Source organism: Pecten maximus, chromosome 6 (genome assembly GCF_902652985.1).
Source record: "Pecten maximus chromosome 6, xPecMax1.1, whole genome shotgun sequence".
NCBI lineage: Eukaryota > Metazoa > Mollusca > Bivalvia > Pectinida > Pectinidae > Pecten > Pecten maximus.
In genome coordinates this window covers 12,036,897-12,051,697 of record NC_047020.1, presented here as the reverse complement: position 1 = coordinate 12,051,697, position 14,801 = coordinate 12,036,897, and the positions used below count along the sequence as shown (strand labels likewise).

The 14,801-nt window shown below is 37.8% G+C and overlaps 1 protein-coding gene across 2 annotated transcripts; it reads left to right on the top strand.

Annotated features, from left to right (window-relative positions):
* LOC117328980 (glycine receptor subunit alpha-2-like) lies at positions 1-9,953 on the top strand. 2 transcript variants are annotated; one of them, XM_033886631.1, is made up of 8 exons: positions 1-683; positions 1,676-1,740; positions 2,475-2,542; positions 3,378-3,604; positions 4,785-4,867; positions 5,676-5,807; positions 6,047-6,447; positions 9,320-9,953. In XM_033886631.1, the coding sequence occupies exons 1-8, from the start codon at positions 586-588 to the stop codon at positions 9,452-9,454; spliced, it is 1,209 nt and encodes a 402-aa protein (XP_033742522.1). In that variant the 5' UTR covers positions 1-585; the 3' UTR covers positions 9,455-9,953. The 2 variants fall into 2 exon arrangements, with proteins under 2 accessions (XP_033742522.1, XP_033742523.1); XM_033886632.1 differs by having other exon boundaries at positions 638-683; positions 2,441-2,542.
* The last annotated feature ends 4,848 nt before the right edge of the window (positions 9,954-14,801 follow it).

The window sequence follows — 14,801 nt, the reverse complement described above, 5'->3', positions numbered from 1 at the left end:
GAAGTATGTTAAAGTAAACGGTTTCTATTTGATCAACATGTACGATAATCTCTGTGATGGATAGATGCATCAGCTACACGACATTTCAGTGTATACATGTACCTCGTGTTTGTGTTGACCGTGTGGCCATCGATCTAACGAGAATGGACACTTATATTGGACGTCATTACTTGAAACATCTGGCAGTTATTCTCTAATGAATGAAAGAACCTGTATTGGACGTCTGTGATTGAGGCATTACCAATGGACTCATCTGGCAGTTATTCTCTAATGAATGGACACTTGTAATGGGCGTGTGTGATTGGGACAATTTCGGTTTTTATATCCATTGCTGGTTAAATCACCGTACCGTTATTTTCTAACTGATCCAACAGATGACGTCACACAAACAATCTCTACCTTGTATTTATATGCGACATGAACTGTATGTATTAAATGCCGAAAGCCTTTATGTAGTCCACATTAGTATGAATAGTAGTTGGATAAAATCATAATAGGATTAAAATTACCTTGTGAGTCTAAAGGTGAACCGAAGACCAGTTTATGGAGAGATCGGAGTGACAGGACGTGTGTAACCATTCCGTGATGGAGACAATAAGGAATCGCTTTATCACTGTCTTTGTGTTGTGGAGTATATGTACCAGCGTCGTAGGGAATTCACACGAGAATATTTCCCTTCAGTTGTAAGTAATATAACTTAAATATATATCACTTGTATTACAAACCTCCACTTTAATGAGTTATATATGAAAAGCGATGTACATCAAATAACAATATGTTAGTAAGACCACTTCAGTAAACATCACTTAGCAGCAAAACAGGCACGTTGTCCATACAGACAAAATCGGACCTTGATGGAAAAGACGACAAAAGAAGCTGTTTAGACACCAAAACAAACAACATTATTGCGGAGGCAAAACCATACTAAAGTACAGGAGACAATAACTACCGCCAATGTTTAACATATGTTGAATTGGCAATATATATATTCTTTAAATTCAGAGAGCTATTAATATTCACCTTTCCAAGGCCAAACATGTTTGTCTATTTAAACCTCAAATTTTGAAAATGGTGAAGAATCCTACTTACTATACAAATGTACTCCGTAACATGTTCCTTTAGACGGAATATTAGGATAGATTTATTCACTTTAAGACTTTTTTTCCATATATCAACATATGTATGTTCAATCTAAAATCCTTCTTGATTTCTATACTTTTGGTCAAAAGCATCACTGTAGCTGGATAACGAGAATTCACATTTATATGTCTAAATTGTTGAAGTATCATTCACTTAAAAATCTGTGATCAAGATTAACGCAAAGTTTGGTAATATATACATGTATTTACACATACAAAAGTATTGTACAGTTTGGCAACTAAACAGCAATTCTTCTCTTCTGGTGTACGTCCATAGACTCTTTAAGACATCAGACAATTTAAGATTAGACAAGACTAGGTGATCGAGGAACAAGTGGAGAACAGGAAGTTATCAAACACAGATGACTGTTAAAGTAGATGTGACTGAAGAGTGACACTATGTGATATGATCCGTTAAGACTAGGGCATTACACAAATCGTCACAGGCTAGGGTTATGTTTTCGTGCTGATGATGTGTTTCATTTAAATTATCATAGGGGCTGTCTTACGAACAATTCCTAACTCCTTTGTTGTAGGCAGTCGCTGACCAAGTCACTATTTCAGAACTACGATCCAACAATACGGCCATTCTACACGAACGGTAAACTTACCAGTCTGTGGTATTTTGTGATTTGATTTACCTGTGTTCTAATTTGCCTGTGTTCTAAAACTGAGAATTTTTCTGTAACAGACTATAACTCCCTATCAACACACCTTAACCCCTATGTGAACACCCCACCCTAACCAGAGTTGGTGTTCGGGGAAGACCCCGTATGTTTATATCCCATAGTTTTAGGATGTTTGTTATCACATGCAGTTGATGTTTTTTTATCAGAAATACCTTATCCCATTGCCTGATAATATGTTAAATACCATACCGTATTGTAATGTGATGTAATATAATCAATGTTACAAATCTATCTCACCACAATACAATATGTAAATGATATACAATGTATCAAAATTATCCCGCGATCTTGCACTATGATATGTAATATATATGTACAATGTATCAACTGTATCCTATAATATTACATTAAAATATGTAACATATCTATATAATGTATCAAATTCATCCTGCCATATTGTACTGTGATATGTAATACTTAGTATATACAGCATGCAAAATATATTTTACAATATTGATTATATACGAAAGTTTTGAATATTCTATTCGTTAATTCAAAAAAAATAACAATTAAAATTGTGCCATAATTTTATAAATATTTTCTTGCTTTACCGATAAAGTGCTCATAGTAAATGTGATGTGACATTGTATATTTACTGAAAGTATGTTTCAGTGTCTTTAATTCTAATCACTGATGATACTCGCAGGAGGACCTGTCGTAGATAAAGTTCAGATTTTCATTCTGTCTATCGACTCGGTCAGCGAGGCCAACATGGTAGGTAATATTTTGTTGTTCCTTGTTACAAAGTGTATGATCTACAAGCCTGGGTGTAAAATATACTATGATTAAACCCAATAAAAGTACAGTAATCAACAAATATGATAACCAATGACACGTGATGTGTGTATTGCCTCATTAACAAAGGTCCTGTACAATAGATATATTGATGTTCTGGTTACACACTTATTACTGAGTCATTTTCTACACAAAGACAGAATGGGTTAAACATGCTACAGAATAAAGCACTCGTAGATCATTGAATATACAAAACGTGTACAGGCCGAATCACTTAGATAGCCTCTGTATGCTTTTTCTGGGTTTGTTATCAATAGTGTCTATATCGGTGAACCAATTGTCACAATATTTTATATTTTAAAAACAAATACATTTGTTTGTGTTTCAAACATGAATAATAATTAAAAGAAGTTTCCCCCAAAAAACATCCAAGTGTTTTAGTATATATACTTAAAAAAAGTATGTACATATTTTATTCCCCCAGTAGTATATATTTAGATATGATGGTATATACACTTAGAAGTATATAGTTATTGTATATATATTTGTATTTATCAATGACAATAATTGCCAGGGGAGCCCTTGGTTCAGTCCCATTGTGTTTTTAGTATATGGATGCTCCTGTTACGGTCAGTACCTGGCAACTGTCCCACGAAACCTACGTGGGGCAGTTGCCAGGTACTGACCGTAAGCCGGTGTTTTTTCTCCGGGTACTCCGTCATTCCTCCACCTCCAAAACCTGGCACGTCCTTAAATGACCCTGGCTGTTAATATGACGTTAAACAAAAACAAACAAACAATGCTCTTGTTGCAGGACTACAAAATGAGCATGTTTTTCCGGCAGACATGGAACGATTCGCGTCTTATGTACACAGCCATAGATGATAAGGGTTATATAGAGATGGACACTCGACATCTGTCCTCACTATGGATACCAGATCTCTATATCAGGAATGAAAAGGTGGCCAACTTCCATCACGTCACTGTACCGAACAGTCTTATCTACATCTACCCCGACGGAACTGTCTACTTGAGCAGAAGGTAACACTAACACTCTCTTACATCATCCATTGTCGTTGACTGATCATTGTCATATGATATTAATAGGTACGGATCTGTTGGCGGGCTTCAAACAGTACACTTGTACTTAACTCACTTATGTTGACGTTATACCGTTAATCTGAATTTGGTTAAAAGTTGTTTTCTTTTAAATGACATTCTGTGATACATTGCAATTATTGATATTCATGAAAATTATGATGAATTGAAAGTTTACTCTGATATCCCAGACAGTACCCTCTGATATCCCAGACAATACCCTCTGATATCCCAGACAGTACCCTCTGATATCCCAGACAGTACCCTCTGATATCCCAGACAGTATCCTCTGATATCCCAGACAATACCCTCTGATATCCAGGCAATACCCTCTGATATCCCAGACAATACCCTCTGATATCCCAGACAATACCCTCTGATATCCCAGACAGTACCCTCTTATATCCCAGACAGTACCCTCTGATATCCCAGACAATACCCTCTGATATCCCAGACAGTACCCTCTGATATCCCAGACAGTACCCTCTGATATCCAGACAGTATCCTCTGATATCCCAGACAATACCCTCTGATATCCCAGACAATACCCTCTGATATCCCAGACAATACCCTCTGATATTCCAGACAGTATCCTCTGATATCCCAGACAGAACTCTCCGATATCCCAGACAATACCCTCTGATATCCCAGACAATACACTCTGATATCCCAGACAGTACCCTCTGATATCCCAGACAGTATCCTCTGATATCCCAGACAGTACCCTCCGATATACCAGACAATGCCCTCTGATATCCCAGACAGTATCCTCCGATATCCCAGACAATGCCCTCTGATATCCCAGACAATACCCTCTGATATCCCACAGTACCCTCTGATATCCCAGACAATACCCTCTGATATCCCAGACAATACCCTCTGATATCCCAGACAATATCCTCTGATATCCCAGACAATACCCTCTGATATCCAAGACAATACGACAATACCCTCTGATATCCCAGACAATGCCCTCTGATATCCCAGACAACATACTATGATATCCCAGACAATACCCTCTGATATCCCAGACAGTACCCTCTGATATCCCAGACAGAAAAGTGAATACCGAAAAACAACAGATACACATGGTGAAGCATATTTCCTCTCTTTATCTGATTAGGATAACGGGGACGTTTTCCTGCTTTATGAAGCTCCATACGTATCCTCTGGATGAACAAATCTGTCGGTTGGAGGTGGAGAGCTGTAAGTTAAATCTCACAATCTCCATGTGAAGAATTTAATCAACTATACACAGATTATATGACATCAAATTATCAGTATGTCTTTATCAAAGCGATTTCATTTGAGTTTGCTAAGTTCCTTAAAACTATTTTAATGATAATATTCTTGTCTATATAAAGGTAGATATATAAAGATAAAATTAATCTGAGATGTGCGACATGCACCAATTTAAAACTATTTGCAACGTCGTTTTTAATTCTTCCTACGATTTGGTTTAGTTAAAGCTCAATTCTTCATTATTTCTCTGAAAGAAACTACGATATAAGAAAATAATGTTCATTATACTATCACACGAACTAGAAAACAAATCAAAACATCACACTTGCCAATACTTCCAACAAGGCGGCATGAAAAGCGTGAATATTTATATATATATTGATATATATAATATCTCTTGATAGCAGTACCCATGTTTCCCCGCTTGCTGTATTTATATGCAGACCAGTAAATTCCATATCTAATCCTTGTTTATAAAATAGTGACTTTCGTAATAGATGTAGACTGCTCAAGGAGAAACTTAAACCACAGATATAAAAGTTCCTGGTTTGTTTTCATGAAGCAAGCGACGTTTACTTTACTGTAACACATATTCCATACTTTTCAAAAGGTCCCATGGCAATCTTTTTTCTATTTTTGCTGTCGTTTCCTTCAATTTAGTTTGAAGTATTGCTTGTTTTGTTTTTGTTTTCGTGTATATGTGTCTATGTTTGCTTAACTGACGTGGCAACCATGATGACGTTTCCATTTGTATTTTTGTACATTTGTATAGATGGCCATAGTGCCGACTTCCTGTATGTCAAGTGGCACGATATTCCGGTAAAACGGGTGGAAGGACTAGTATCGCCGCAGTTTGAGATCGGAGAAGTGACGTCATATACCTGTGACGAGGTTTACAATGATAGTTAGTTATTGGCCTGTACATTATTTGTTCCTGTGTTATTGTAAAACTGAAATCTAAAAAAGTGAAAAGATTCTTTCTTCATGTTATACTTATAAATGAATGACGTCTTAATGTAACCTGACAACAATTGTAACTGTCAATTTCAAAATAAGTACTTTGTGAAAAAATGCATTCAAAAATGTTTTATATGATTAACGCCGTGTAGAGATAATAACTCTTAGCTCTTTACTCTTTTACAGTCCTGTATAGTTGTGTTGGCTTCAACATCAAGTTATCCCGTAACTATGGATACTACCTGATCCAGGTCTACATCCCCACCAGCTTAATTGTCATGTTGTCTTGGGTGTCGTTTTGGCTCAATATAGATGCGGTTCCTGCGCGAATTTCACTTGGCCTCCTCACCGTCCTCACCATGACAACCATGTCGTCATCCGCCCGATCAGAGCTTCCCCGAGTGTCTTACATTAAGGCTATAGACGTGTGGATGGCCATCTGCCTGCTGTTTGTGTTCGCTGCTCTCATACAGTTTGCGCATGTCAACGTCTTGGCACGTGTTGAACGGAGAAGGCGTGAGACTATTGTGGAATTCAAAAAGACTGACGAAAATGGTAGCAAAAATGGAGAATTTAACACAAAAGAGGTAAGAAAGTGACCGTAAGAGAGGTAAGAACTTGACCGGAAGTTCCTGTATCCCACCGCATGATAGTGTGATGCGACTAATTAATGTACGATAACAGCAGAATTATGTTACCCTATTCTATGAGGACATCTTGATAGGCAAAATATAACACTATACCTACATGACGTAACCATTATGCACTTTACTGTCTTACAACAGGTGTTTATGGTCGTTATAAATGACAGCAGTTCACATGTAAACATCATAATGTGATGTGTTTGCCTGCATATCTATCATTTATGCGATCATAATTACCACAACGAGATAGTTCAGTGTTTACTTTTATATTTCTTAAACGTTTTTGTTGTTGTCTTAAATAGATTATAATTATTTACAATTGTCTAAGAAATATCCCTGGGTGACGACGAAATATTTCATAAGACTCGAAACAAGTGATAGAATTGAAAAAGGCCATCTTATACAAGATGACCATTTATCTTCGAAATGGCTATCATAAAAAAACTCATCCTAGGGTGGCTATAATCAAAATGTCATAAGTCCATTTTGTTAATTTTTCTGTTTACTTTACAGATGGTGCTGGGGATATGGGGGAGTCTTTAATCTTGGGATCCATTATCATATCTGACTCTATCATTGTCTCTATAGTGAACCATCCTCCTTGTATAAACCGTGGTGGCCAGACAGGAGTCATTGTTCACCGTACATGACCTTAAGGACGTGTCTTCACCGCATGTTAACGTAAAAAGGCCTTTGTTTTCTATTGTCTAGGGTATATTCATCACTGCATGGTCATTATCTTTTAAAGTGGTCGAGTCTAACAACCTCTATAGAAATATTCTCTTCGGAATACCAGTAATTATAGTCTATAGTGTATTCAAAGCACACTTCTATAATTATGTATTGATCGTAGTTGAATTTTGATACTAGCTACGTCATTACTGAGTAAACGATTTGTATTTCATTACATACCCATGTGTAAATATAAGCTGTTTTCGCAATATCTAAAGCTGTATAACACCAATGTCAATAGTAGGCATTACAAATGTCGTCCTTATCAATTGTTGACTTAGCTAGTTGCGCCAACCAATTAAAGACAAATGATAAATTTATTAACAATGTAACAATGTATCTGGACCAGTCCTAATATCTCGGCCAGTCCTAATATCTGGGCCAATCCCAATATCTGGACCAGTCCCAATATCAGGACCAGTCCTAATATCTGGGCCAATCCCAATATCTGGACCAGTCCTAATATCTGGGCCAGTCCTAATATCTGTGATAATCCTAATATCTGGGCCAGTCCTAATATCAGGACCAATCTTAATATCTAGGCCAGTCCTAATATCTCGGCCAGTCCTAATATCTGGGTCAATCCTTATATATGGGTCAGTCCTAATATATAGGCCAGCCCTAATATCAGGGCCAGTCCTAATATCTGGGCCAGTCCTATTATCTGGGCCAATCCTAATACCTGGGCCAGTCCTAATATCATGGCCAGTCCTAGTATCTGGGCCAGTCCTTATATATGGGTCAGTCCTAATATATAGGCCAGCCCTAATATCAGGGCCAGTCCTGATACCCGGGCCAGTCCTAATATCTGGGCCAATCCCAATATCTGGGTCAATCCGTCAAGACTCGGTCTCTGACTTCGAGCATCGACGAGATTGAACAGATTTTATTTGCTGAGGGAGAATCGAGTCAAATATACAAAATTCCACATGAATTTAACAAAAAATAGAAAACTTTAATGGCTTCAATATCGTACCTCCCAATATATTTATACCATATATTCAAATTTGTTTATTTATGGTTTAGTCATATACTCACCGTTGTTGAGTCATCTGTTAGACTACAAGATAAATAATAATTCATTTGATGTAGGAAGTGCAAAATCTTTAACAAAATTGTGAATCTCTTGTAGATGCACTTTATATTCCCCTTGCAATAAATAAGCAATCATTTAATTCTGGACTTACAAATAATGGTATTAATGCTACAGCTGATAGAATTATTATTATGTTTGTATAGAACCAAATGACTCAGTAGATCTTTAAATATCAATACAATGACCAACAACAGAAGAATACCGGAACGTACAGATATGCATATCAGATAGTAAAATGATTTTAAAAACATATTCACTAATACCTCGAGTAAAAACTTTACTCAACTTGAGATATATAGTCAAAACTAAGTCGAAACTAAGTCCTGACAGTTTATATACATTATGTTTGCTTCCAAAAACTACATGTAATTGTCGACAGTCATATGTCACTCTGGACCTTGCTACAGACATAAGGTCTTGCTTTCCTTTATTCATTTTTTAAACGGTTAATCTACATTGAAAAAATAATTTTAAAATAATGACATTTTTCATGGCAACTGCACCTTGTAGCGATAATGTTGTTGGAATACCCATTTCGAGTTAATCATTCGAGCCAACGTTTTACGTTGTGTATCCAGTCATCACAAATCTTGTTTTTGTTTTTTTTGTTTTGTGTATAATGGTCTAATACTGTAAGCATATGATGCAATTCTTTTATCGTTTATTTTTATTATAAATTTGTTTATTATCGCAATATTTGCTCGTTATTAAATGAGTATAGATCCACCTGTTTCTGTAACAGTTTTGTCAATAATGCCTTTGCTATTATGGATTACATACAGCATCCCACCTCGCCTAACTGCAAATACAATTATTTCGTTTAAAGCGATCACTGTTTGAAAATAAAAACAAAGAGTTTACCGAGTATGAAATCTAAAGATAGAGTCGCTTTAAGATCAATATATAATAATTAAAATCATAAGCATTTTTTTAAAATGTTTTATGCAAGCCTTTTTATTCATTTGAGTGTTAATTTATTCTGTTTAGAGAGCTGGTCCATCGGCGGAGGCTCGAGAGAAAGCCAGGACAGCGGACAGGGTCGCTCGAGTCGCATTTCCACTAACTTTTCTCGTGTTTAATCTAGCTTACTGGCCTGCGTATGTCATGTGGGACAACAAGTGATAACTGAATGGCAGCTGTACGTCTTCCACCTGAAATACATACTTTGTCGTCCAGTGTCAACTGATTTATTAGACATTGGTAGTGCCGTGTTTACACTAATGTGAGCTAAATACATTACATGTCTATAAGTGCTTTGTTCGGGTTTCAATAGGGCATCGCCCATAACAATGCTTAGACAAAATGAGTTCATGGATCTATGTATTCTCAGCTCTTTACCACTACTGTGTTATAGATTTTAATGATGAAGCAGCTGAAACAACACATAAACAAAAGCCCCGAACAATGAGATTTAAAAACAGATGGATCGATTTTTGGGGAATAAATAACAATTGAACAAGTATCGGAATTCCATGAAAGTTAATGGTGTGACAAAGATTTACTATGACTGTATAATAAACTGTCAATAACGAGGATTCCACACATTCTCCTGTTCCTGTTGTCATTAACGGACAATCCACACATCCTCCTGTTCCTGTTGTCATTAACGGACAATCCACACATCCTCCTGTTCCTGTTGTCATTGACGGACAATCCACACATCATCCTGGTCCAGCTGTCATTAACGGACAATCCACACATCATCCTGGTCCAGCTGTCATTAACGGACAATCCACACATCATCCTGGTCCAGCTGTCATTAACGGGCAATCCACACATCATCCTGGTCCAGCTGTCATTAACGGACAATCCACACATCCTGCTGGACAAGCATTCGTTAACGGGGAATTCCACACATCATCCTGTTCCTGTTGTCATTAACGGACAATCCACACATCATCCTGGTCCAGCTGTCATTAACGGACAATCCACACATCATCCTGGTCCAGCTGTCATTAACGGACAATCCACACATCCTCCTGTTCCTGTTGTCATTAACGGACAATCCACACATCCTGCTGGACAAGCATTCGTTAACGGACAATCCACACATCCTCCTGTTCCTGTTGTCATTAACGGACAATCCACACATCCTCCTGTTCCTGTTGTCATTAACGGACAATCCACACATCCTCCTGTTCCTGTTGTCATTAACGGACAATCCACACATCATCCTGGTCCAGCTGTCATTAACGGACAATCCACACATCATCCTGGTCCAGCTGTCATTAACGGACAATCCACACATCCTCCTGGTCCAGCTGTCATTAACGGACAATCCACACATCCTCCTGGTCCAGCTGTCATTAACGGACAATCCACACATCCTGCTGGACAAGCATTCGTTAACGGGGAATTCCACACATCATCCTGTTCATGCTGTCATTAACGGACAATCCACACATCATCCTGGTCCAGCTGTCATTAACGGACAATCCACACATCATCCTGGTCCAGCTTTCATTAACGGACAATCCACACATCCTGCTGGACAAGCATTCGTTAACGGGGAATTCCACACATCATCCTGTTCATGCTGTCATTAACGGACAATCCACACATCATCCTGGTCCAGCTGTCATTAACGGACAATCCACACATCATCCTGGTCCAGCTGTCATTAACGGACAATCCACACATCCTGCTGGACAAGCATTCGTTAACGGGGAATTCCACACATCATCCTGTTCATGCTGTCATTAACGGACAATCCACACATCCTCCTGTTCCTGTTGTCACTAACGGACAATCCACACATCATCCTGGTCCAGCTGTCATTAACGGACAATCCACACATCATCCTGGTCCAGCTGTCATTAACGGACAATCCACACATCATCCTGGTCCAGCTGTCATTAACGGACAATCCACACATCATCCTGGTCCAGCTGTCATTAACGGACAATCCACACATCATCCTGGTCCAGCTGTCATTAACGGACAATCCACACATCATCCTGGTCCAGCTGTCATTAACGGACAATCCACACATCATCCTGGTCCAGCTGTCATTAACGGACAATCCACACATCCTGCTGGACAAGCATTCGTTAACGGGGAATTCCACACATCATCCTGTTCATGCTGTCATTAACGGACAATCCACACATCATCCTGGTCCAGCTGTCATTAACGGACAATCCACACATCATCCTGGTCCAGCTGTCATTAACGGGGAATCCACACATCATCCTGGTCCAGCTGTCATTAACGGACAATCCACACATCCTCCTGTTCATGCTGTCATTAACGGGGATTTCCACACATCATCCTGTTCATGCTGTCATTAACGGGGAATTCCACACATTCTCCTGTTCATGCTGTCATTAACGGGGATTTCCACACATCATCCTGTTCATGCTGTCATTAACGGGGAATTCCACACATTCTCCTGTTCCTGTTGTCATTAACGGGGAATTCCACACATCCTCCGGTTCATGCTGTCATTAACGGGCAATCCACACATCCTCCGGTTCATGCTGTCATTAACGGGGATTTCCACACATCATCCTGTTCATGCTGTCATTAACGGGGAATTCCACACATTCTCCTGTTCCTGTTGTCATTAACGGGGAATTCCACACATCCTCCGGTTCATGCTGTCATTAACGGGCAATCCACACATCCTCCGGTTCATGCTGTCATTAACGGGGAATTCCACACAGAGAACACTCATCTTCCTGTGACACTTTCACGTTTGATTATGACGTCTAATTTGTAGTCACCATTATTAAAATATTGTCATTTGTACTAAATGATCGATGTTTTCGCTTTATTTGTATGTACTTTAAGTAATAACATATAGTACCAAGAGCGGACAATGGTTGTGGTGAGGGACTGGTCTGACAAAATTAAAACTTACTTGGGCATATCGAATCATACAGTATAATGTACGCTGTAGTATGCTTATAATTGGATCTGTAACATAGAATCATGGAAGGACGAAGAGGCCAAATTTACATTATACACGCGTAATGAATAATGAATGGTAATTGACTGATCTAGGCCAAAGTTGTTCAGCACACCAATAAGTCAAAGATCGATTATGACAAAAAATATATACAGTAGTAGCACGCTGATAAGTCAAAGATCGATTATGGCATTATATATATAGTAGCACGCTGATAAATCAAAGTTCTATTATGACATAACATATATAATATCACGCTAATAAAGCAAAGATCTATTTAGCCCGAGTTTTCTCTGGCCTGGTCACCATGTCTGGTGTAGGGGCCCTGCACCAGACATGGTGACAGGTCCTGAGAAAACTCGGGCTAAGAGCTATTTAGAACGAATATTCATACCCTGACTACATTGCTTTCCTGCAGGCGACCATCTGTCAGAAATTGTCCGTCCGTCGTCCAGAGCTACGTTATCGCGGCTAAGATCTATTATGACATAATAATATCACGGTAATAAGCCAAAGATCTATTATGACATGATATATAACATAATATATATAGTATCAAGCTAATAAGTCAAAGATCAAATATGACCCAATATATATACTAGTAGTAGCACGCTCATACATTTTGTAAATCAAAGATCTATTATGACATAATATATATATTACCGCGCTAATAAATCAAAGATCGATAATGACATGATATATATTATCATGCTAATAACGGGTGTACAGAGAAGTAGTACAGGAGAGGTCATCCAAATTCAACTGTTGCAGACATAGTCAAATCCAAATTCAACTGTCGCAGACACATAAAAACCATATTTTGCAGGAGCCAAGGATTAGTCGTCTTCTACTTTGACCATGGAGTATAATACCACGGGCCTTAGTCTTTAGCTCCTCGATGTCCACTAACAGCAGACACCGTAGACACCGTGTCTTCTGGATACGACATGATACGCATTAGGTTGATGTTTTGTTGTCTTCCTTTGTTCAACATGTTCCATTGTGTAGGGTTACCAAACAGCACTGGCATACTCGTGCTGGGTTCTTACGAGTGATTCGTAGAGTGGGATGAATAGTTTATAATCAAGAAACGTGAATGTTCTAATCATGCTTTATATTGATGTTGCATTTTGCACCTGTTTACTGATATGTTTATAAAATGTAAGTTCTTTATCGAAAGTAACTCCAAAATCTTTTTCTTCTTCAACTTCCACAAGGGTTGTGTTGTTAAGTATATTAGAAGGTTTTTTTTTCTTTATTGAGTTTTCCAATGTACATGAAGTCATACTTGTCTTCATTAGATTTGAGCAGCCAAGTCTTGTTCAATGAGATATGCTAAGCAGGTCTTCTGTAAAGATTTCTTGTTTTTTTCAGACTTTATAATCTGATACATGTTCGTTTCGTCTGTAAATAGATATACAGTGGTGTCTGTATGTATTTGGGTTCGAGTCACTTTTCCCCAGGGGACTTTCCATCTCTCTATTCATGTTTTCTTTGTTTGTTAGTACCAAGTCTAATATATTTTGGTTGGCTGTTTCACCTTGTTGGCTTTTCAATATGCTGATACAACGTGTTTTCTTGTGGGCATTCTACAAACTTGTATTCTCTAGAGTTAGTGTTATCTCCCCTGACATTCAAGTTGATCCAGTGTGTATACAAGGTGTTGAAATCTACCATCAGAAGGTTGTGTGAATAGTTCATAATACTTACAACTATAATGAGGCTGCAAAAAAAAAAGTTGTTTTCCTTTGATCCATTATCTGGTGGTGACCTGTAGGAGTTGAGGTACCTAATTTCTTAGACTTTCGGTATGCATTTATACATACATTTCAATCAAATCAATTTTTTAAACCTCTATATTGTAAGTAGCCATGTCTATGGTATCAGGACCAGAGGTACGATAATCCAAAAGTTATCAGCTGGCCATATAAATTGGTTTTATTATTTGTCATATTGTTATTTGCCATAGATGATCAGGTGATATACAATGTATACTCTCTATTCTTACTGTATACATTACAGTAGATCAGGTGATATATACTGCCTACTCTTACTGTATATATTACAGTAGATCAATTAATATATATATACTCCATACACTTACTGTATACATTTCAGTAGATTAGGTAATATATATACTCCCTACACTTACTGTATACATTTTAGTAGATCAAGTGATGTATACTCCCTGCTCTTACTGTATACATTTCAGCAGATCAGGTGATATATACTCCCTTACTCTTACTGTATACATTTCATTAGATCAGGTGATACATACTCCCTACTCTTACTGTATATATTACAGTAGATCAATTAATATATATACTCCATACACTTACTGTATACATTTCAGTAGATCAGATGATATATACTCTCTACTCTTACTGTATACATTTCAGTAAATCGGGTAATATATACTCCCTACTCTTACTGTATTCATTACAGTAGATCAGGTGATATTTACTCTCTACTCTTACTGTATACATTTCATTAGATCAGGTGATACATACTCCCTACTCTAACGTATCTATTACAGTAGATGAATTAATATATATACTC